This window comes from Danio rerio, chromosome 21 (assembly GCF_049306965.1).
Source record: "Danio rerio strain Tuebingen ecotype United States chromosome 21, GRCz12tu, whole genome shotgun sequence".
Lineage (NCBI taxonomy): Eukaryota > Metazoa > Chordata > Actinopteri > Cypriniformes > Danionidae > Danio > Danio rerio.
The window spans coordinates 5075001-5096993 of NC_133196.1; the positions used below are offsets into that span (position 1 = coordinate 5075001).

General features: G+C 37.6%; 1 protein-coding gene and 1 long non-coding RNA gene across 34 annotated transcripts in view; one reads left to right on the plus strand and one right to left on the minus strand.

The window, feature by feature from the left end:
* rapgef1b (Rap guanine nucleotide exchange factor (GEF) 1b) overlaps positions 1 to 21322 on the plus strand; it is a 104443-nt gene extending 83121 nt beyond the window's left edge. For 27 of the 33 annotated variants that reach the window (XM_073934349.1, XM_073934351.1, XM_073934358.1 and 24 more), the window contains 14 exons: positions 2086 to 2172; positions 2281 to 2366; positions 2447 to 2543; positions 6245 to 6320; positions 6450 to 6534; positions 8888 to 8980; positions 10369 to 10554; positions 12141 to 12225; positions 12332 to 12426; positions 13995 to 14073; positions 15299 to 15400; positions 15489 to 15586; positions 17647 to 17775; positions 20489 to 21322. In XM_073934349.1, the coding sequence (XP_073790450.1) occupies positions 2086 to 2172; positions 2281 to 2366; positions 2447 to 2543; positions 6245 to 6320; positions 6450 to 6534; positions 8888 to 8980; positions 10369 to 10554; positions 12141 to 12225; positions 12332 to 12426; positions 13995 to 14073; positions 15299 to 15400; positions 15489 to 15586; positions 17647 to 17775; positions 20489 to 20639 (1449 nt within the window). In that variant the 3' untranslated portion in view covers positions 20640 to 21322. Of the gene's footprint in view, positions 1 to 2085; positions 2173 to 2280; positions 2367 to 2446; positions 2544 to 6244; positions 6321 to 6449; positions 6535 to 8887; positions 9279 to 9762; positions 10320 to 10368; positions 10555 to 12140; positions 12226 to 12331; positions 12427 to 13994; positions 14074 to 15298; positions 15401 to 15488; positions 15587 to 17646; positions 17776 to 20488 lie in introns of those variants that run through there. The other 6 variants (XR_012396496.1, XR_012396497.1, XR_012396499.1 and 3 more) reach the window with 2 other exon arrangements.
* On the minus strand, positions 6326 to 10459 carry LOC141379955 (uncharacterized). Its single transcript, XR_012397087.1, has 3 exons — positions 10277 to 10459; positions 6846 to 7258; positions 6326 to 6801 (listed from the first exon to the last, which is right to left on the minus strand). It is a non-coding gene; the product is annotated as an uncharacterized lncRNA (long non-coding RNA).
* Positions 21323 to 21993: the final 671 nt, after the last annotated feature.

Consider the following 21993-nt stretch of genomic DNA (forward strand, 5'->3'; position numbering starts at 1 on the left):
TTTCTTTTTTGAATCACCCTTGCAGAACTATACTTGTACACATGCTTTTAATATAATTAATAGTTTTAATAATTAATCCTATAACTAGAATTATACTTTTAAATATGCTTGTGTCATGGGCGCTTTTTTTTTTTTTGGAGTATTTATGAAGGAAGAGTTGTGTGCGATCATTAAAAAGTGTGTTTATAGCGCCATCTAGTGCTCAGAAGATGCAAAACACAATTTCTGTGTATTATAAACGTGGTCAGAGTAAAAGATGAAGTCTGTTTTTTTCTGAGGGGAAAAGCAGAGCTTTGCTTTTTCTTTTTTTAAAGGAAGGTTGTATATATATATAGTGTTTTTCTTTGTGGTATTTTAAGTTTATCTTTTAGTACTTTGTTATTTTACTACAGGTGCTTTATATGAAAAATGTTACTTCAGAAATGAAGTAAATGAAATTGTTTTTTTTTTTGTTTATATATTTTAATTCATGCAAACATGTTTTTATTGATGTTTTAGTCATGAATTTTAGTTGAGCTTTAGATTTTCAGATTATAAAGCTTATTAAAAGTTTTTCTGTTTAAATTAAATTAAAAAAAAGAAGAAAAATGTTACCTGAGCAAATAACAAAAATCAGAAAAGCTTTGATGTTTAATTTAGTTCATATTTACGCATCTATTTTTCTTATTTTTTTATTTGCTTATTTATTTATTTGTTTGTTTTTTATCTATTTGTCTTATTTATTTTTTATCTATTTGTCTTTATTTATTTATTTTTATTTTATCATTTTGTCTTATTTATTTGCTTATAATTTTTTTGTTAATTTTTTCAGCTATTTGTCCTAATTTATTTATTTATTTAAATTGTATGTTTTTGCCTTGTTTATTTGTTAAAATGGTCAGCTGTTTGTCTTATTTATGTATTTGCTTAATTATTCATTATCTATATTTTATCAATTTGTCCAATTTATTTGATTTATTTGCTTAATTATTTATTTACTTTGCTTATGAATTAATTCATATTTGTATCATCTATATTATGTTTACAGACAAAAATATCATTGCAGTGAGAGCATTTGCATAAAAGCAAGAAAACAAACAAACAAATAATCTAAAAAACATTAATGTTATGAAATGCATTTGGGTTAATTTAATTATGTTTATTTATTATTATATATTATTTACATTATTTGATTATTTATATTTTTCTATTTGTATTATTTATTGGCTTGTTTATTTGTTTATATTTTCATCTATTTGTCTTATTCATTGATTTATGTTATCAATTTGTCTTATTTCCTTTATTTGCTTATCTATTTGCTTATTAATTCATTCATATTTTTATCATCTGTATTATGTTTACAGACCAAAATATCATATTGCAGTGATAATATTTATTTATCATTTACATATGTTTTTATTTTTTAATGATATTTTCAGCTATTTGACTTTTTAATTTGCTTATTTATTTGTTTATATTTTCAGCTATTTGTCTTTATATTTTGTCTATTTGTCCTATTTATTTGCTTAATTATTTATTTGTTAATATTTTCATCTATTTGTCTTATTTATGTTTTATCAATTTGTCTTATTTGCTTAATTATTTATTTGCTTATCTATTTGCTTATTAATTAATTTGTTTATATCATCTATATTATGTTTACAGATCAAAAATCATATTGCAGTGAAAGCATTCGCATAAAGCAAACAAACAAACAAACAAACAAAAAAGCATTTATGTAGCTGATTGCATTTGAGTTGGTTTAATTATATTATTATATATTATTTATATATTTTATTTGTTTATATCTTATCAATTTGTCTTATTTATTTATTTGCTTATAATTTTTTTTTGCTCATTTAATTACTTGTTAGCTTATTTATTAATTAATTAATTATCTCCCATACCAAAGTATAATAGTGCAGTAAAAGCATTTGCATAAAAGCAAAAAAATATAAAACTTGCTGAATGTGAACCTTTTAGTGCATTTAACTATCATTAATGTTTTTTTATTTTCTACTGAATGCTGCAATGAACTTGAACACAGTGTTTGATCGTGAACGTTCGACCGACGAGTGACATTTATCCCTGTTGTTTTTCCTGTAGAGCGAAAGCATTGATGAAAGTGGTGAAGGAGAATATGTAAACCTGTACTCGTCCACACAGGCCAACGGAGAAAACACACACCGCACTGTAAGAATACACTCTTCACTCTGTTGTGTGTGTGTGTGTGTGTGTGTGTGTGTGTGTGTGTGTGTGTGTGTGGTGTGGTTTAACTAATCGTGTGTTTGAACTTTTCAGGAATCTTTATCATGTGACGATGTGCTTCAAGACCACTCCCCTCACATTCCCTCGTCCAATAGCAAGGAGGCTCTGACTAAGGAGAGGTATAAAGTGTGTGTGTGTGTATGTGTTCTGTATTTCAAGATGATCTGAGGTGTGTAATTGTGTTTTCTCTCACTTACAGGCCGAAGGAAGCCAGTCACGGCCACATTGATGATGTGGATGAATTATCCCTGATTGATCATAATGACATCATGAACCGCATCACACTCAAAGCAGAGGTAATGAGGCTTTTTAATGCTTTATAAAGTGTGCAAGACTTTTAGATTCACAGAGTGATTCAATACATTCATTTATTCATTTATTACTTTAATTTATTTGTAGCGCCACCTAGGTGTATTAAGTTTAAGATAGCGCTCCAGGTTCAATACACTAAACGCCTACAGATATGTTGAAGTAGGCCCCTCTGATATATTTCAATGACGTAATGTAAATAAGGCAGATGAGAATATAAATATTTGCTGTGTTTGAATAAATTACCAGAAATAAACTCTGTGAATGTTACGCAATCATAACAGCCGCGACGCGAGTCTCCCCTTCAGTTTCCAAAACTGCCGGCTGTTCCTCCTCTCTCCGCTCTCTCTTCCCAACAGCCAATCACATTTCACACTCCACACCAGAGGGCGGGACTACACGCATATAAACCAATCATGTAGGAACACATACCAAACTTGTTAACCCCATGTATTTCAGTGAAGGTTGATCAAACTTGCTATCTTATCATATTCTCAGAGATAGACGCTCATATATTACACATCAACATTAGGATGTATATATACACAAATGAATGCAAAACACATTTTAGATTTAATTCTGTTCTAGAACCAATATGAATAAATAAATAAATAAATAAATAGATAGACAAAAAATAAATAAATAACCTTAAGATTACTTTAAAACTTAACTTGTAGAACTTCATTCTACTGGGTTACATATTCATTATTTATTTTCCTTCGGGTCAGTCCCTGATTTATCAGGGGTAGCCACAGCAGAATGAACCACCAACTTTTCCAGCATAAGTTTTTATTTATTTTTTTTTTTTATTTTTTTTTTTTTGTAAAGATTTATTTTTTGCTTTTTTACCTTTGTTAGGAGAGTATTTAGAAAGGAAGCGAAGTTGGAGAGAGAGAAGGGGGTGAGGTAGGGAAATGTCCTCGAGTCGGGATTCGAACATGGGACACCCTGACGTGCTGTTGCACCATATGTCGATGCGCTAACCACTGGGCTATTGTGCCGACTCCAGCATAAGTTTTACGCAACGGATGCCTTTCCAGCCACAACCCAGTGCTGGGAAACACCCGTATACTGTCACATTCAACCACATACACTATGGCCAATTTTGTTTACCCAATTCTCCTGTAGCACATGTGTTTGGACTGTGGGAGAAACCGAAGCACCCAGAGGAAACACACGTCAACACAGGGAGAACATGCAAACTCAACGCAGAAGTGCCAACTGACCCAGCTGGGACTCAAAGCAGCGACGTTCTTGCTGTGTCGACAGTGCTAACCACTGAGCCACCGTGCCACCCTCTGGATTTATATATTTGTTCATAAATTGCATTTATTGATACATTTGTTTATTTATCCATGCATTTATTTGTGCATGCAGATATTTCATTATGCGTGTGTTTTTAATAAAGGTGGGCATATATAATTTTTTAAAAATCTAGATAAATCTCACTGTAATCTTGGAATTAATCTAGATTAAAATGGCTCATTTGAATTCTGCCGAAGGCATTCAGAATATGTGTGCTACCCAAATAATGACTGAAGTAAGTCTTCCAGAATGGGTTTCTCAAGCCAGGTGGCGCATTAGACCAGGGGCTCATCTCCTGTTTCCAAAATGCATCACAAACTGCTTGAGAAACTGTTCTACTATGATAATTGGTGATGAAAATAAATGATGTTCAATAAGATGTGCTTGTGTTTACTCACTGTTTATTCAGTAAACATGAATGTTGAACTGTAGGCCTACATAAGCTCCAAACAGCGATTTTTAATCACCTAAATGTGACTAAAGTTATTATTGAACTGAACAGAAATAGAATTAAAATGTGGAGTATGCAGATATTAGTGACATTATTGAAGTAAACAATGCAATCAAAATATTACCGTCATGTAGGACTTTTTGCCATATTTTCCCACAAGATCCACACACACGGCTGTCAGTAAAGGACCGCACACACTCTACCTACAGGAAACTCTTACATAAAAGCACTTCATGTAAACACTTGGACTATAGTATTGTCTATTAAGCAAATAACGAAATAACAAAATACAGATGTCTATGTAAGCGGGGTCAGTAGTGTCTTCGAAGTAAGTAAAAGATTCAGAAGGGCACTTTTTTGTTATATGGCTCACCAGTCAGGTATACATCCGCGCTAAAAATATGTATTTTATAACATGATCTCCCATATTTAATGTTTACACACCAAAGTATAGTAATGCAGTAAAAGGATTTGCATGAAAGCAAAAATTAATAGTCAGGGTTCATACGGTCATGGAAAACTTGGAAAAGGTATGGAATTTTGACAGGGCATTTTCCAGGCCTGGAAAGGTTGGAAAAGTCATGGAAAACAAGTATCTGCATTCTCGAATATAGGTTAGATGTCTTGACTTCTATTATGTCCTTGGCCAATCACATACTCTGAAATTGTGCAGTTTTGAAAATATCTGCGTTTGTGTGGACACGGCCTAAGTCACAGCTGTTTGCCTACAGTGTTTAGAGGGTAAAGGCTGATTCACGCGTATGCTACGGCGCACCCTATGCGTTGACGCATAGCCCTCAGCCCCGGCCGTCGGCGTCACTGAAGTGCCCCTCTCAAAAGATGTAAATACACGTGGCAGCGACCCGTAGTGCAAGCTCTGTGATTGGTCAGCTTGGTAGCGCTGACGAGTCTGGGCGGGACCGAGAGCTGCGCAAGCGGCTCGAGCCCGATGGAGCGATTGTTTACAAGTGTGGAGTCCCGTGAAGGAGCTCCGGATGGAAAGTTTTGTTTTGTGTTTACCTCATAATTAAAGTTGTTGCATATCCGCGTGTTCCTGCCTCAAAATGAGCGAGATGAGCCACATTCAGTACATTCAGGAAGTGTTCAGGAAAAGCAAAACAGCAGTGAAGAAACTCGACACAGAGGAACATTTACACCTCAAGCCTGATTTATACTTCTGCGTCAGGTGACCGGCGTAACCCACGGCGCATGCAACGCGCGTGGCTGTGCATTTATACTTCTGCGCGCTGTCTCTGTCGGTCTGCATTAACACTTCCGAAACGCTAGTTGGCAGTGAGGTGTAAATGTTCCTCTTTGTCGAGTTTCTTCTCTGCTTTTTTGCTTTTCCTGAACACTTCCGGGATGTACAAGTGGCTCAAACTCGCTCATTTTGAGGCAGGAACCGGCGGACGTTCAACAACTTAAACTATGAGGTAAACACAAAACAAAACTTTGCATCCGGAGCTCCTTCACGGGACTCCACACTTGTAAACAATCGCTCGCACCATTCGCGCGGCTCTCGGTCCCGCCCAGACTCGTCAGCGCTACCAAGCCGACCAATCACAGAGCTTACGCTACGCGTCGTTGCAACGTGTAGTTACAATTTTTGAGAGGTGCACGTCAGTGACGGCGATGGCCAGTATAAATCCGGCTTCACTGCCAACTAGCGTTTCGGAAGTGTTAATGCAGACCAACAGACACATCGCGCAGAAGTATAAATGCACAGCTACACGCGTTGCATGCGCCGTGGGTTACGCTGGTCACTTGACGCAGAGGTATAAACCAGGCTTCATTCTGTCGTGGTTGATGCCAGACACACACACACACACTTCGTCAGCTGGTGCAGTGCTGCGATGACTGCTGGAATTCTGTGAGCTGCAGTAATAACTCTCTCTCTCTCTCCCTCTCTCTCCCTCTCTCTCCCTCTCTCAGAATGATGATGGTCCTGATGTGAGAGCTGGATCTGTAGACATACTGTTAGTTCACGCTACAGAAACAGACCGCAAAGGTAAACCCCATCCCGCATGTTCTCTTTATTATGCAGTTATGTTTGGATTGATCCACTCCTGCAGTGTTATTGTGATGAACGTTTGCTCTGTGTTTGAATTGTGTGTTGTTTTTTCTGTGTGTGTTGTAGATTTGGTGTTGTACTGCGAGGCGTTTCTCACAACCTACAGAACCTTCATAACACCAGAAGACCTCATTAAAAAGCTACACCACAGATATCCTTTCAGCTGTAAATCTGCCTGTTTTTGCACATGGCATAGTATTTTTTGTTGTTTTAGTTTTCTTAAAGGTCCTCAGGGACATTGATAAGCTAGTGTGCTATAAAATGTAATTTATCTTTATTTCTCTAGCACTTTTACAATGTAGATTGTGTCACAGCAGCTTCACATGGAAGTTCTAGTAGATTGAATCAGTGTCAGTCCAGTTTTCAGACTTGAAGTTCAGTTCAGTGTGGTTTAATTTCACTGGTGAAAGTTCAAACACTGAAGAGCAAATCCATTGATGCGCAGCTCCACAAGTACCAAACCAAGCAAGCCAGTGACGACAGTGGCGAGGAACAAACTTCACCAATTGACGATTGTCAAGGAAAAAACTTTGAGAGAAACCAGGTTCAGTTAGACGCGACCTTTTCTCCTCTGGCCAAACGTCTTGTGCAGAGCTGCAGTCTAGACGCCGGAGGCTGAAGAACCCTGGTCGTCCATCTAGTAGAACTGCAAGTGTGAGTAGGTCACCGGCGGGTGTTCAGGCTGGCTCACAGGATCAGTGCGGAGACTTGTCTGTCACTGTGGTCTTTCAAGAATCAGTCTCACGATCTCCACTCCTCCATGACCACCACAGCATCTGCTCAGGATACGGCCTGGTCCAGGATTATGGATACCTTGGCATAATTTCTTCCCAGGTCTTGGATCGCATCAATGGCGCTGCATAATCTCTGGGGGCCTTAAGATGAGTATCCCCAGGTGGAAATAGAGAATAAGGAGAATAATTAGCATATCTGCTGTTCATAGTGTATATAAATGAAATGCAAAAATGAAGTGTTATAAATAAAAAATAGCAGTTATATAAACAAATATAGAAACAAACGTGTAAAGCATAAGAAGCATTAGTCTGGTGCATTAAGACAGGAGGAGTGTGTCCTACATTTGGTTGTCAAGCCCACTCACCTGTGTGGGGCACATTCATCCATCATACCGTTATGCTATGCATCGAGTGTATGCTTTACTAAACAGATAGGTCTTTAATCTAGTTTTGAATTGGGAGAGTGTGTCTGAGCCTCGAACGTTATCAGGAAGGCTATTCCAGAGTGTAGGAGCCATAAAGGAGAAGGCTCGACCTCCTTTAGTAGACTTTGCTATTCTAGGTACTACCAGAAGCCCTGAGTTTTGAGATCTTAAAGAGCGAGTTGGATTGTAGCGAGACAGAAGGTTGGTTAGATAAACAGGAGCTAGATTATTTAGAGCTGTATAGGTGAGAAGTAATATTTTAAATTCAATACGAAACTTAACAGGCAGCCAGTGGAAGGAGGATAAATTTGGGGTTATATGATCATATTTTCTAGACCTGGTAAGAACTTAGGCAGCTGCATTTTGTACTAGCTGAAGTTTGTTAATAGAGGATGCTGGGTAGCCAGCAAACAGCATTACAGTAATCCAGCCGAAAAGTCATAAAAGCATGGACTAGCTTTTCTGCATCTGAGATGGATAGCATACTTCCTAACTTAGCGATATTTCTCAGAAAGAATGTAATTTTTGTGACATGGGATATATGATTTTTAAAAGTTAAATTGCTGTCTAATATAACACCCAGATCTTTTATAGTAGAGTTAACGCTAACTTTGTATCCCTTAGATTGTAGGTCGAGTTGTTGGATCTGCCGTGTACAGGATTTAGGCCCAAAAAGTAATAATTCTGTGTTGATTGAGTTTAGGAGAAGAAAATTGTTGGTCATCCAGTCTTTAACCTCTTTTATACACTCACCTTAGACAGTTTAGACATCTCATCAGGTTCAGGAAATATACAACCGAGTATCATCAGCATAGCAGTGAAAACTGATCCAGTGTCTTCTAATAATGTCTCCCAGGAGTAGCATGTATGTTGTAAACAGCAAAGGGCCTCAAACTGATCCTTGAGGCACCTCATACCTTACTGGCTTGACTTGTGAAAGCTTTCCTATTGGTAATGGTTAGCTAAGTATGACTTAAACCATTGTAGAGCTTGTCCCTGGACACCTGTAGAATTGAAGCGCTCTGAGGATACCATGGTCAATGGTGTCAAATGCAGTATTGTGTGTCAGCATTGTCTTCTGAGGCGCAAGTCATTTATTAAATGAAGAAAAGATTGAAACAGCTTCTCCCACCACAGCAAATTCTGTTTTTACTGTTGATATTTGGCGCCAATTAATCAGGAAGGGACTGTTTTGTTCTCTTTGACTTGTTTGATGGAAACGCCGCTATATTCGCACGACTTATAAACGTTAATTCTGTTAAGCGCATACTTTTAATTTGCATGTTTGAATGGAAACAAAGGAAATGGAAACATATTGTGTTTTTTTTTCTTAACTTCTCTGTACATATACTCGCTTCTGCCACAGTCCAGACACCTTTAAGAAGCGTGTCAGTAAAAACACCTTCTTTGTCCTGGTGAGAGTCGTGGATGAACTTTGGTGAGTAAATGCACGCTTTTATAAGTGGATTCCTACTACTAATTATTACAGTCAGGCTAAGGCCCCGTTTACACTAGATCACCGACAAATCCAAATACCCAACACAAATGAGACCAGCTCCAGCTCCAATGCCTTCGACACCGCCTGTAGTCCCATTTAGAAACTTGATAGCAACTGTATTTTTAAAGAAGGGCAACTGATTTAAAAAATCAAGAGTGTGCTGTAACTGATGTGTTTTATGTGGTAGAGTGAAACGTGAAAGTATCTTGAGTTTCTGTCAGACACGGACCTTATTTAAGCAATTTTACTGAAATCTAGGGGTGTCAAAATGAATTGTTTCTTCGGTGCACCGTGATGCAGACGCGGACAATTCTTTATCGGTTCAGTAATAATCATAAACGGTTATTATGAACTGACGTCATTTATCTCCTATGCGCTCTGTCGCGAGGGAGGTGAGCGCTAGTATTTACAACACTCAGGCAACTCAGGGCCGGCCCGTGGCATAGGCACCCTAGGCATATGCTAAGGGCACTGTACATCCAGGGGGGCGCCAGAAATGAGCGCGGTTCAGTTGGTTTTGTTTTCGATTTTCCTGACACACATTCAGTTATAGACGGCAATAACTCAAAAACCTCTTAAACTAAAAAGATCTAAAGTGTGTTTTCTACAAAAAGACAAAGCTGGTTATGTTTCACAGCTGTCTTTCTTTTCTTTTTTCGAGATATCAAATTAAACCGAATTGAAGGCATGATAATCGTAACCGAACCATGAGACCAGTATAGGTTCACACCTCTACTGAAATCCCATTGAAAAAAAAACTCTGACTTTGGGACAAGGGAACCGGAACTGCTAAAATGCCAACTCGCTTCCGGGTTTTTGCATACAAATTGACATCATAGATCCTCCACTCTATTGTGGATCCTTCTGCACCGCTTCAATGTCGTTGCTCGCTGCAAAAGTTGGGAATTTCTCAACTTTTAAAACACCAACTGAAGCGTCAGCCAATCAAATTGCTTAATACAAATACCCCAGCTCAGACCATAGCCGTTTGCTGACTAATTTCATTGGCTGATGCTGCTATGACGATTGCGTTCACCCCAAATTCAGACACGCCCTCTGTCAAGCGTTGACGCTGAAGCCCCATGTGAATCATCACAGTACAAATGGGTTTACTCTCACTATTCATCAGTTTGATCATTTTGACATCATTAAAACAGCAAGACCAACTCTTAATAGCCATGTTAATAATGTCAAAAAAATAGCCATGTGTTAATAAAGGCTTTTTTTTTTACTGACTTTTCGAGGGCTTTCGACTTTCCGCTTTTGGATTTCGTTGTTTAAAAAAAAAGAAGGTTGCAGCTGGACTTTTTTTTTGTGTTATGTGTCAGTCTGGTAGAGTTGACCGAGGACATCCTGCGGCAGTTGATGGATCTGGTGTTTCGGCTGGTCTGTAACGGTGAACTGAGTCTGGCGAGAGTCCTGCGGAAAAATATCCTGGATAAAGTGGAGCAGAAGAGACTCCTGCAGCACATGCACACACTCAGGCCTCTGGCGGCACTCGGCGTCTCTGCCAGGTAAAGGCCATGCACAGCGGTCAATATGTAAAGAATAAAGTACTTTCAAGAGGTTATCATCACAGAATAAAGACTGACAGGCCTCTCAGCAGCTGGACATGATGCGCAGCACTGTTGTTTAAGACTTAAGGTCTTTATTCTGAGAAAACAGCATCCTGGTTCTGATTTATTCCACTTAATACACCACTACTTGACACAAAATATAAACATTTACACATAACATTGTTTTGAGCCATAATAGTTTATTAATTCTTTAAATGCATTACATGTCATGGCATGAAGTGAAAATTCATCATCAGTATAGTAATACTATAACAGTAATGTACAGTTGAAAGCAGAAGTTTACATGCACTGTATAAAAAGGCACAACCATTTTAAAAAAAGTCAGATTTTAATGTGACTAAACTTGTTCTCTTTTAGGTAAGTTAGAATTATCACATTTGTTTATGCCTAATAGCAGAATAATGAGAGAGATGTTTTTTTTAAGAAATTGTTATAACTTTTCTTGAAAGTCAAGTTTATTCTGATATGGAAGTTTCTGATTGGCTAATTGACAACATTTGAGTTAATTGGAGGCACAACTGTAGAATAGTATTTAAGGAAAACCTCAAACACACTGCTTCCTTGTGTGACAACATGGGAAAATCAACAAGCCAGAATCAACAAAAAAGCCAGATTACAATTTGCTAAATTCCACTGGTGAAAGAGTAATTTTTGGAGACATGTCCTGTGCTCTGATGGAACTAAGATTGAACTGTTTGGCCATAATGACCAGTGTTACATTTGGAGGACAAAGGGGAAAGCGCACAAGCCTAGGAACACCATCCCAACTGTGAAGTATGGGGGTGGCAGCATCATGTTGTGGGGCTGTTTTGCTGCAGGAGGGACTGGTCAGCTTCACAGCATAGATGGCATCACGAGGAAAAAAAATTATGTAGAAATACTGAAGCAACATCTCAAGACATCAGCCAGGAAATTTAAACTTGGCCACAAATGGGTCTTCCAAACAGACCATGATTCTAAGCATACTGCCGATTTAGTTAAAATGTGCTTTAAGCACAACAGAGTGAATGTTTTGGAGTGGCCATCACAAAGCCCTGATTTCAATCCTATAGAAAATTTGTGGGCAGAGTTGAAAAAGCTTGTGTGAGCAAGACAGCCAACAAATCTGACTCTGTTACACTAATTCTGTCAGGAGAAATGGGCCGAAATTCCTTTAAACTATTGTGAGAAGCTTGTGGAAGGACACCCAAAACATTTGACCAAAGTATACAGATTAAAAGCAAAGTCAAAAAATACCAAGGAAATGTGTGTAAACTTTAGACTGTCTAGAAATTAATCAAAAATTCTCTCATTATTCTGGCATGTAGCAAATGTAAATGATTTAGGTAATCCTAACGGACCTAAAATAGTAAATGTTTAGAACGACGTTTAGATTTAACGTCAGACATTTTAAAAAAAAGTGTTATGTCCCTTTTTTTTTAGAGTGTATGTAAACTTCTGGTTTCAACTGTACATATTTACTACAGTACGTAGATATACTGTAGTACATAATTGGTGTTTAACTGCTGTCTGTTTCTCCGAAGGCCAGGAACACTGCATGATTTCCGCAGTCATGAGATCGCCGATCAGCTAACGTTGCTGGACGCAGAACTCTTTTACAAGATTGAGGTAATGCACAGGCGCTGCTTTATTTCAAATGGTTTGGGGAAAATGATTTTCACATTTGCATATGTGAAAATGTTCAAGTCATCACTCTTTTCTTTTTTGTCTTCAGATTCCTGAAGTCCTGCTTTGGGCAAAGGAGCAGAACGAAGAGAAAAGTCCAAATCTGACACAGTTTACAGAGCACTTTAACAACATGAGCTACTGGTGTGTCTATACGATATTTTGTCCAACACTTGTTTGCTATAATTATTCTTTTTTTATTGTTCATTTAATGCGTTAAGAGCAGGTCTTTTGTTTTGATATTTTGTCAATATTCAGCTAATATTGGATATTTGACTAATCTGATACTGCAATGCAAATTAAAATTCATTAACCTAAACTAACTTAATATATTCCTGCTCTCTGGGGGTTTGAAGTGCTTATTTAATCTTCATTTGCAAGAGGCTTTAGTTAAAAGTATCTTCTAGATTTATAAATGCGTTTAATTCATTTATTTGCATAATTAGTTGTTGAAAGTAGAACCCTTTATGGGCCACTTCCACTGAGTGGTACAGTACGTTAGGTCTGTACGGGTCACCTTAATAAGGCTTTCATTTCCACTGCCAAAAGGGTACCAATGGTACGACAGAAAGTTTCAGACGACGTCATTTTCGCTCGAGGAAACGTCTACAGTAAAGCTGTACGGGTTGTTCACATTATATGAGAAGCACTTCTCGCAAAACAGATGCTTTATACACATAAATACTTTTGTATTATTGTTCATTACTAACTTTTCTATCTGCAGATTAATGACAGTGCTAAATAGCCTACTGTAATGTCTGCAATTATATTGAATAAATGAATAAATGTGACATATATGAACACATACAGACTCTTACAGTCTTTGATATCTTACTAATTACAGAACAACTACACACAACAGACATTTAGTCCTTATTTAGGTTCAAAAACAACACACAACATATACCTCACAGTCAGTGCAAACCTCTCATCTGCATCTTTAATCTTCTACAGCACATGTAGCCTCTCTCAGAGAGTAATTCCATCATTCCGAGTTCATAATAGTCCAAAAGATGATGATAAACATGGCAGTTTGATCGTGTTTTAGGTTGCTGAAGGAATCATTTGCTCCTTTGTTTTAGTTTTTTCGCACTCTTGTGTTCGTCCGTTTCTGAAAGGATCTGGTGTCGGAAACACTTCAACAATCACGCACACGTTATTGTCATCAGCTCAAGAAGTTCGTTATTTCAAATACACATGCGCACACGAGCGATCGCGAGCTCTCTGGAGAAAGTGAAATAGCTCTAACATTTAGACGGCCTCATAAAACAAAAACAGGACATGGCAGATTTTGTTCTTCTTGGCTTTGTGGCTGTTCATTAAAAAAAGATGACAAGGTTTGTTTAAGCTCGGGTTGACCTTGGCTCATTATTAAATGTATATATTATTACGGTGTAATGTCTCGGCTGTGTTTTTTAAAAGGGGGCGGTTCCTTTGTTTTTATTCTCCTGGCTTGTTGAACGAGCAAGTGACGATTCTCTGTAAGCCAACAGAGTTCAGCTGCGTGTCTAGCTCCGCCTTTTGGTACACTTTTGTTGTGCTAGCTACCCAAAAAGTGGTACGGTACGGTTCACTTTTAGGTACCTTTTGACCGTGAAAATGGCCATAAAAGCTTACCGTACTGTACAGTACTACTCAGTGGAAGCGGATCATTATTTTTAATATTTATATTTATAACTAATTTTGTTTGTGTAATTCCTCCCATCCACTAGGGTGCGCTCTATAATCATCCAGCAGGAGAAAGCTCAGGACAGAGAGAAGCTACTGCTCAAATTCATCAAAATCATGAAGGTAAGTTAAATTAAAAAGTAAATTAACTTGTGCTTGTATAAAGATTAAACCTTTATGTAGTTCTTTTTTATTTTCAGAGTGGTTGGCTTGAGAAAGCAAGAATCAATTTCTATTCTGTGACTAAAATTTCTGACCACCATAACTTATATATTTTTAACTATAATATTTATGGCTTAACTACAAATGCTAATCAAACCTCGAAAAACATCTGATTGGCTTTAGTTGACTTAAAATAACATAATAAATTTAGAAATGTGTTAAAACATGCTAGCAGCTTCTAAAACGTTTGACACATGGTAAAAAGCACTACCAAAGCACATAATGGCATAATTCTAAAACATGCTAGCCACATGCTAAAACATTAGCAAAATATAAAATAAACAAATACACATGTATACACATATTTCTGTAATAAAACATGTTAGACATGTGACCATTGTTTAAAATAACGTTGTAAACATGTTAGGAGCATGTTGAAACGGGCTAGCAACATTTTAAACCCTATAAGCCACACGTGTAAAAAAAAAGTGCTAGTAAAATGTTTAAACATAATGACAAAGTTCTAAAACATGCCAGTCACAGGCTAAAACATGCAAGCAATATGAAAATATAATATAAAATAAACAATAAGCAAGCAATGTGCTATTGATGTATTTAAAAACATTTGTGTTAACAGGTTACATTGTTTAAAACATGTTATAAACACATTAGAAGCCACATAAGATATGCTAGCACACATTATAATATAATGGCAAAGTTCAAAAACATGTTAGCCACATGCTAAACTATGTTAGCAACGTGAAAATGTAAAGTAATAACTGTACAAGCGATGTGCAGTTGGTGAATTACAACACATTAACATGTTATCATTGTTTAAAAATGTCAACAACACATTAAAATATGCTAGCAACAGTTTAAAACATGCGAGGCAAATATAAAATGCTGCAAACATTAAAATATAATGGCAAAAGCTCAAAAACATGCTAGCCACATGCTAAAACACATTAGGCACTAGTTGAAAAATAGTAGCAAAGCGTTAATGGCAAAGTTCTAAAACATGCTAGCTATATGCTAAAACATGTAAACAAACTAAAATATAAAAAGAAACATACAATTTTTTATAAGTATTAAAACAAATTAACTCTGTTAACATGTTAGTATTGTTCTATCAGATTTCTCTAAATACATTCAAGAAAGTTTTCTAACGTCTTGATGTGATTTGTAGCACTTGCGTAAGCTGAATAACTTCAACTCTTACCTGGCGATTCTCTCGGCTCTGGACTCTGCACCGATCAGACGGCTGGAGTGGCAGAAACAGACGTCTGAGGTCAGTCACATATCACCGCTAATGCTAACATGACCATTGATCAGAGAATACAGAAAGACTGTATGCTGTATTATGTGTTCCTCCGCAGGGTTTGGAGGAATACTGCACTCTCATCGACAGCTCTTCGTCATTCAGAGCATACAGAGCAGCGTTGGCGGAAGTTGAGCCTCCATGTATACCTTACCTGTAAGTCTGTGGGTGGATATCATAACATCTTAAAACCAGAACAAATGAGTTGAAATGTAATACCAACTGAAGCAAATAAGTCATTTCATTTTTTACAGCCTCATCCTGCTTACCGCAGGAATATCTGGTGTAATTAGAACGTTTTGACGTAATTTAGTCTAATTATAATTGAGTCTTAGTATATGTGTGTGCATATATATATATATATATATATATATATATATATATATATATATATATATATATATATATATATAATCAACATTTGAAGTTAATCAAAAATGTTTTTAAAATTGTCCCAAGACAAATATAAGTGTCATATGGCTAATGTATGTGTGTGTGTGTGTGTGTGTGTGTGTGTGTATATATATATATATATATATATATATATATTGTGTGTGTGAATGTACAGTGCATTCAGAAGGTATTCATAGCGCTTCACTTTTTCCACATTTTTATTTACGTTACAGCCTTATTCCAAAATTGATTAAATTCATTTATTTCCTCAAAATTCGATACACAATCCCCCATAATGACAATGAGAAAAAGAGTTTTTGAAATTGCTACAAATTTATTAAAAATTAAAAACCTGCAAAATCACATGTACATCAGTGATCACAGCCTTTGCTCAATACTTTGTTGATGCACCTTTGGCCGCAATTACAGCCTCAAGTGTTTTTGAATATGATGCCACAAGCTTGGCACACCTGTCTTTGGGAATTTTTGCCCATTCCTCTTTGCAGTACCTCTCAATCTCTATCGGGTTGGATGGGAAGCGGCGGTGTACAGCCATTTTCAGATCTCTCCAGGGATGTTCAATAGGATTTAGATCTGGGCTCTGGCTGGGCCACTCAAGGACTTTCACCAAGTTGTTGTGAAGCCACTCCATTGATATTTTGGCAGTGTGCTTTGGGTCATTGTCCTGCTGGAAGATGAACCGTCGCCCCAGTCTGAGGTCAAGAGCACTCTGAAGCAGGTTTTCATTCAGGATGTCTCTGTACATTGCTGCATTCATATTTCCCTCTATCCTGACTAGTCTTCCAGTTCCTGCTGCTAAAAACATCCCCACAGCATGATGCTTCACTGTAGGCATGGTATTAGCCTGGTGATGAGCGGCGCCTGGTTTTCTCCAAACGTAACGCCTGGCATTCACTCCAAAGAGTTCAATTTTAGTCTCATCAGACCAGAGAATTTGTTTCTTAAGGTCTGAGAGTCTTTCAGATACCTTTTGGCAAATTCCAGGTGACGAGTGGCTTCCGTCTGGCCACTCTACCGTACAGGCCTGATTGGTGGATTGCTGCACAGATGGTTGTCCTCCTGTAAGGTTCTCCTCTCTCCACAGAAGAATACTGGAGCTTAGACAGATTGACCATTGGGTTATTGATCACCTCCCTGATTAAGGCTCTTCTCCCCCGATCACTCAGCTTAGATGGCCGGCCAGCTCTAGGAAGAGTCCTGGTGGTTCCAAACATCTTCCACTTATGGATGATGGAGGCCGCTGTGCTCATTGGATCTTTCAGAGCAGCAGAAATTTTTCTGTAACCTTCCCCAGCCTTCCCCACAATCATGTCTTGGAGGTCTACAGACATTTCCTTTGTCTTCATGCTTGTTTTGTGCTTTGACATGCACTGTCAACCCTGGGGCCTTATATAGGCAGGTGTATGCCTTTTCAAATCATGTTCAATTAAACTGCTGAAGCATCTGTAAAATGATCAGTGGAAACAGAATGTACCAGAGCTCAATGTAGAGCCTCACGGCAAAGGCTGTCAATACTGATGTACATGTGATTATTCAGGTTTTTTTTTTTATTTGTAATAAATTTGCAACATTTTCAAAAACTTTTTTTCACATTATTTTTTACATAATTTTGTCATTATGGTGTATTGTGTGTCGAATTTAGAGGAAATAAATGAATTAAATCCATTTTGGAATAAGGCTGTAACGTAAAAAAATGTGTAAAAAGTGAAGCGCTATGAATACTTTCGGGATGCACTGTACATATCTCATGTGTGTGCTATATTAATCACGTTGATTTGAGTTAATATTGTTTCCTGTTGCAGCGGTTTGATCCTGCAGGATCTGACGTTTGTTCATCTGGGAAACCCGGATTTTATAGAGGGGAAAGTGAATTTCTCCAAGCGCTGGCAGCAGTTCAACATTCTGGACAGCATGAGACGCTTCCAGCAAGTGTGAGTGATTGACTGACCTCAGATCAGCAGATTACAGTACACTCGATTCCTGGCGATAAAGCTGATTTATTATACAGCAATAAACCATGAAGCGAGCAAATCAAACACACGTCTTTATGAAGAGAAAACCTGTTAAGCTTTGAAATAGTTTAGATGCAAGTTATTATTATAAGATACATTAAGAACTATATCAATTAATATATTTATGAGAAAATGAGGATTGTGAAGATTGAAACAAACTGAAATTGTGATACTATTGTTAGATAAACCATTTATTATGACAGAAAAATACAAAGGATGTCTTAGTTATGACTAGGGATGCCACGGTTCTCAATATAATATTGAACCGTTCGGTACGACCTCCACTGTTCAATGTGTACTTGTGAATTGCGGTTTTCTCGGTTTTGAATTTAAATGATTCATGTGCGTTTCATATCTCCCCGAATTGACTGTGTGTGCCTCTAAATCAGGGGTGGGCAAACTCTGTCCTGGAGGACCGGTGTCCTGCATAGTTTAGCTCCAACTCTAATCAAAAACACCTGAACATGCCAATCAGTGTCTTCAAGATCACTAGAAATCTATAAGCAGGTGTGTTTGATGAGAGTTGGAGTTAAACTGTGCAGGACACCGGCCCTCCAGGACTGAGGCTGTGTCCGAAACCGCCTACTACTCAGTAGGTACTGCATTTGAATTTAAACGTACTACTCGGCCGTTAGAAAAGTGTGTTCTATACAGTATGAATGTGAAAAGTATGAATGGAATTCGGACGTACTACATCCACCATTTTCTCATGGTCAAGTGACCTACCTGCGTCAGTTGCGTCGCCTCACTTCCATTCATGAATTCTCTCACGGGGCATTATGGGATAGCGCAGCGTGCATGGTATGCGCACTTCACAATCTCGCCGGAAGTAGTAAGTCATCCGGGAACTTCTCGCCTACTGATTTTCGAATTCTATGAATTCGGACATACTACTCGGTTTGCATACTGGTTTTAGCGTACTAAATAGTATGGAAGTATGCGGTTTCGGACGCAGCCTGAGTTTGCCCATTCCTGCTCTAAATCCATGAGCTGAGATGAGGATACTTCTTCCCGCGAGTAAATATCCAATCACTATGCTCTAAAGTTAGGGGGAGCTTGACCATCATTCCACACTTTAACATTGCTAGCGGCTGTGAAGTGAGGCTGAGGCAACAGTACGAGAAAGCGCCGGCGTCTTTCAAATCTGCGGTGTGAGGACGTTTCGATTTTGTCGGTAAGCATAATGCCAATAAAAGAAAAAATCGTGAACAAAAAATAACTGTGTGCAAGCATTGTTTTACACGTATAACCATGACTGCACATCTGCAGCGCCATCACCCAGCAATATCACTGTCTGAAGGTAGAATAGCAGAGAAAGTAAGAAAGTCCTCCAAACAGCAACAATCTCTGGCTGAATCTTTCAAGCAAACATACCACACTGGTTACGAGAGACACATAAAAATGAGAAAGGCAGTGCGGTTGTTTATTGCTAAAGATTTGCAGCCGTTTTCGGTGATGGGAGATGTGGGCTTTTGTCATCTTATAAAAGCACTCGATCCGCGTTACAGACTACTGTCTCGTATTTTTCAGCACTGAGATAATTAAGATGGTTTATTTATGTTTACTGAAGTATAAATATGTTTATTTGAACTGGCCAATTTATCTTTATGAACTTCACATGTGTGTTTATTTTCAAAATGTGGGATTTTATGTGTTCCCCAGTTTGTACACTATAGCCCCTTTCACACATACGGACCTTTGTATGTAGGTTGTATGTGTGAACAGGTCCTTTTTGAAAATACCGGTAAATTCGTTCTGGCTATTTTCCGGAAAGACAAGTTGTAACATTACCGGCAATTTGCCGGAATGCTGCGCTGTGTAAATGCAGAAGAAAGATTGCCGTAATAAGTGCGTGCACGTCTAGAACGTGCTGACGTGAGCTGTCTGCTTTAGCCAATCACAACAGTCAGACGCATTTACGGCCGCGCGGTTTGTGAGAATAAAAGCCTTTGAATATTTTTCCAGACACATTTAGCTGCTAGAAGTTAGTCAGATCACGTTTATATGTTCTTCTTAATGCCAACTGTGTAAATAATCATCGATGAGATGCTTATGATAAGCCGTTGTTTGTTTACCTTCAAGCTTTGCGTGTGCCCATGAAACAGCCTGTGAGCGCCAGCACACGCACATATTATGAACATCTCGACATGCGAAAGTGATCCTGCGAAAGTTGTTCACAATATTGATCATCCACAGAGTTTGTAATTTAGTCAAATGTTTACAAATACAAGCGCAGCCGATTAAAGCTCATTTGTGGTGAATGATGTCAGAATTTACCGGTATTTTGGAATGGATGTGTGAATGCTCTTTTGCGGAAAATTTCCGTAACGTCCTCGCTTGTGTGAACAGTGCTTTTTTGAATATACCGGTAAAGTCGTTCCGGAAATTTTCCAGATATTTACGGGTATCACTGTGTGAAAGAGGCTTATGAGTAATAATGAGAAACCGACGTGTCATCACTCCACTTGCAGTTTTGATTTTACTGATTTTGATCCCGCCCTGATAATTTTTTTAAACCCAGAAATTAGCTGACAAAAGCTTTAAATTATCCAGTTTTTAGTATATCAGCTGCCAGTTTTACCAATTAACAAATAGCTTTAATTATTAACATTCATCCCGCCGTTCTTTGCAGACACTACGACCTGAAGCGAAACGACGACATCGTCTCGTTCTTCAACGACTTTAGCGATCACCTGGCGGAGGAGGCATTATGGGAACTCTCGCTCAAGATCAAACCCCGAAACATCTCGCGGCGCAGGACGGAGCGAGAGGAGAAGACCTAGAACCTGGATCTAGACCATTCACGGTGAGACCCGAACCTCCTGCAGATCCTTGGGAGCCCGCACAAAGCCGTTTTCAGTTCTTTATGCGATCCTGAAGGCGATTTTGCACCAGTAAACCGAGACATTGACAGTATTTTCCCTGGAGAGATGACTATTAACTCAAAAGCGGGATAAACTCAGTATAAACATACACTCACGGAGGACCCGAACGCTGTGATATAAAGCTAAATCTTCTGTTTGCGTGTGTGTGCAGAAAGACACACTCTGAGAGGACTTATTTGATATTAAAACACTGTGCCTGATGTTTATTTGTCCGCTCGGACGTAACGTTCGGCCTTGCGAGGTCATTAAACCTACGATTCGCCCTTTTAAAACTGTGCAAAGCGTATGATTGGGAAACGGGCGGACATGTGCAATCTATAAGCGTTTTATAAGGAATATTCACTGATTGGTTAAAAAGAGAGTGCGTTTGGACTGATTTATGGACTATATGGTATATATTGATTCAATAATGTAAGAATAAACCAGATGTTTGGACTCGTTTGGGGTTTTTTTCGTGTCGTTTTGCTATTGTTTTGTGCGCAACCCTTATTGTAATTGTTTCCCGTCGCAATGCTGACAGCCCCTCCATCCAGATCTGTCAAAGACATGCTATTTTTTAATAAACAGACAGACTTGTTTTATATGTGCAATTTGCATTTTGGACTTTTTACGTGTAGCTAATATGTAGCTATGGAAAATATTAAACGCCATTTGGAAAATGCCGATTTCGCTGGATTTATATAATATATAGTTGTGATTTTTGTTTTATTCTGTAAACTACTGCTGACGTTTCTTCCAAATTTAAAATAAAAATATCGTCATTTTGGAGCTTTAATTTCTTTTTATTTTATTTTTTGCATAAAATGACATCAGAATAACTCATATAAAATTTTTGACCATACAAATTTGCTAAATTGTACCTTTAAAAATTGCTACATCACTTTAACATTTCAATGCATTAAATTGCCATAATGTTTTTAAATAATCAACGGTCTTCCGTAATATTATACTAAATATCATCACTTTCAGCTTTTGAAAATGTCGATAAAAGTCCCTTTTCAACATTAAAAGAAGAGAGATCAAGGTCTTATAATCCAATTCAAACATTAATTAATAATATAAATATTAATATAAATAATTATTGTCATTTTATGCAAACAATAAAATAAAATAATCAGGATTATTTGATAAATATTAAGTTCAGAAGAACAGAAATGGAATATTTTGTAACATTTAATTAACATTCCTCTATAATACACTCATGAAAACTATCAGTTCTGCCAATTTAGTTTCATTTAATCCCTCTTTAACC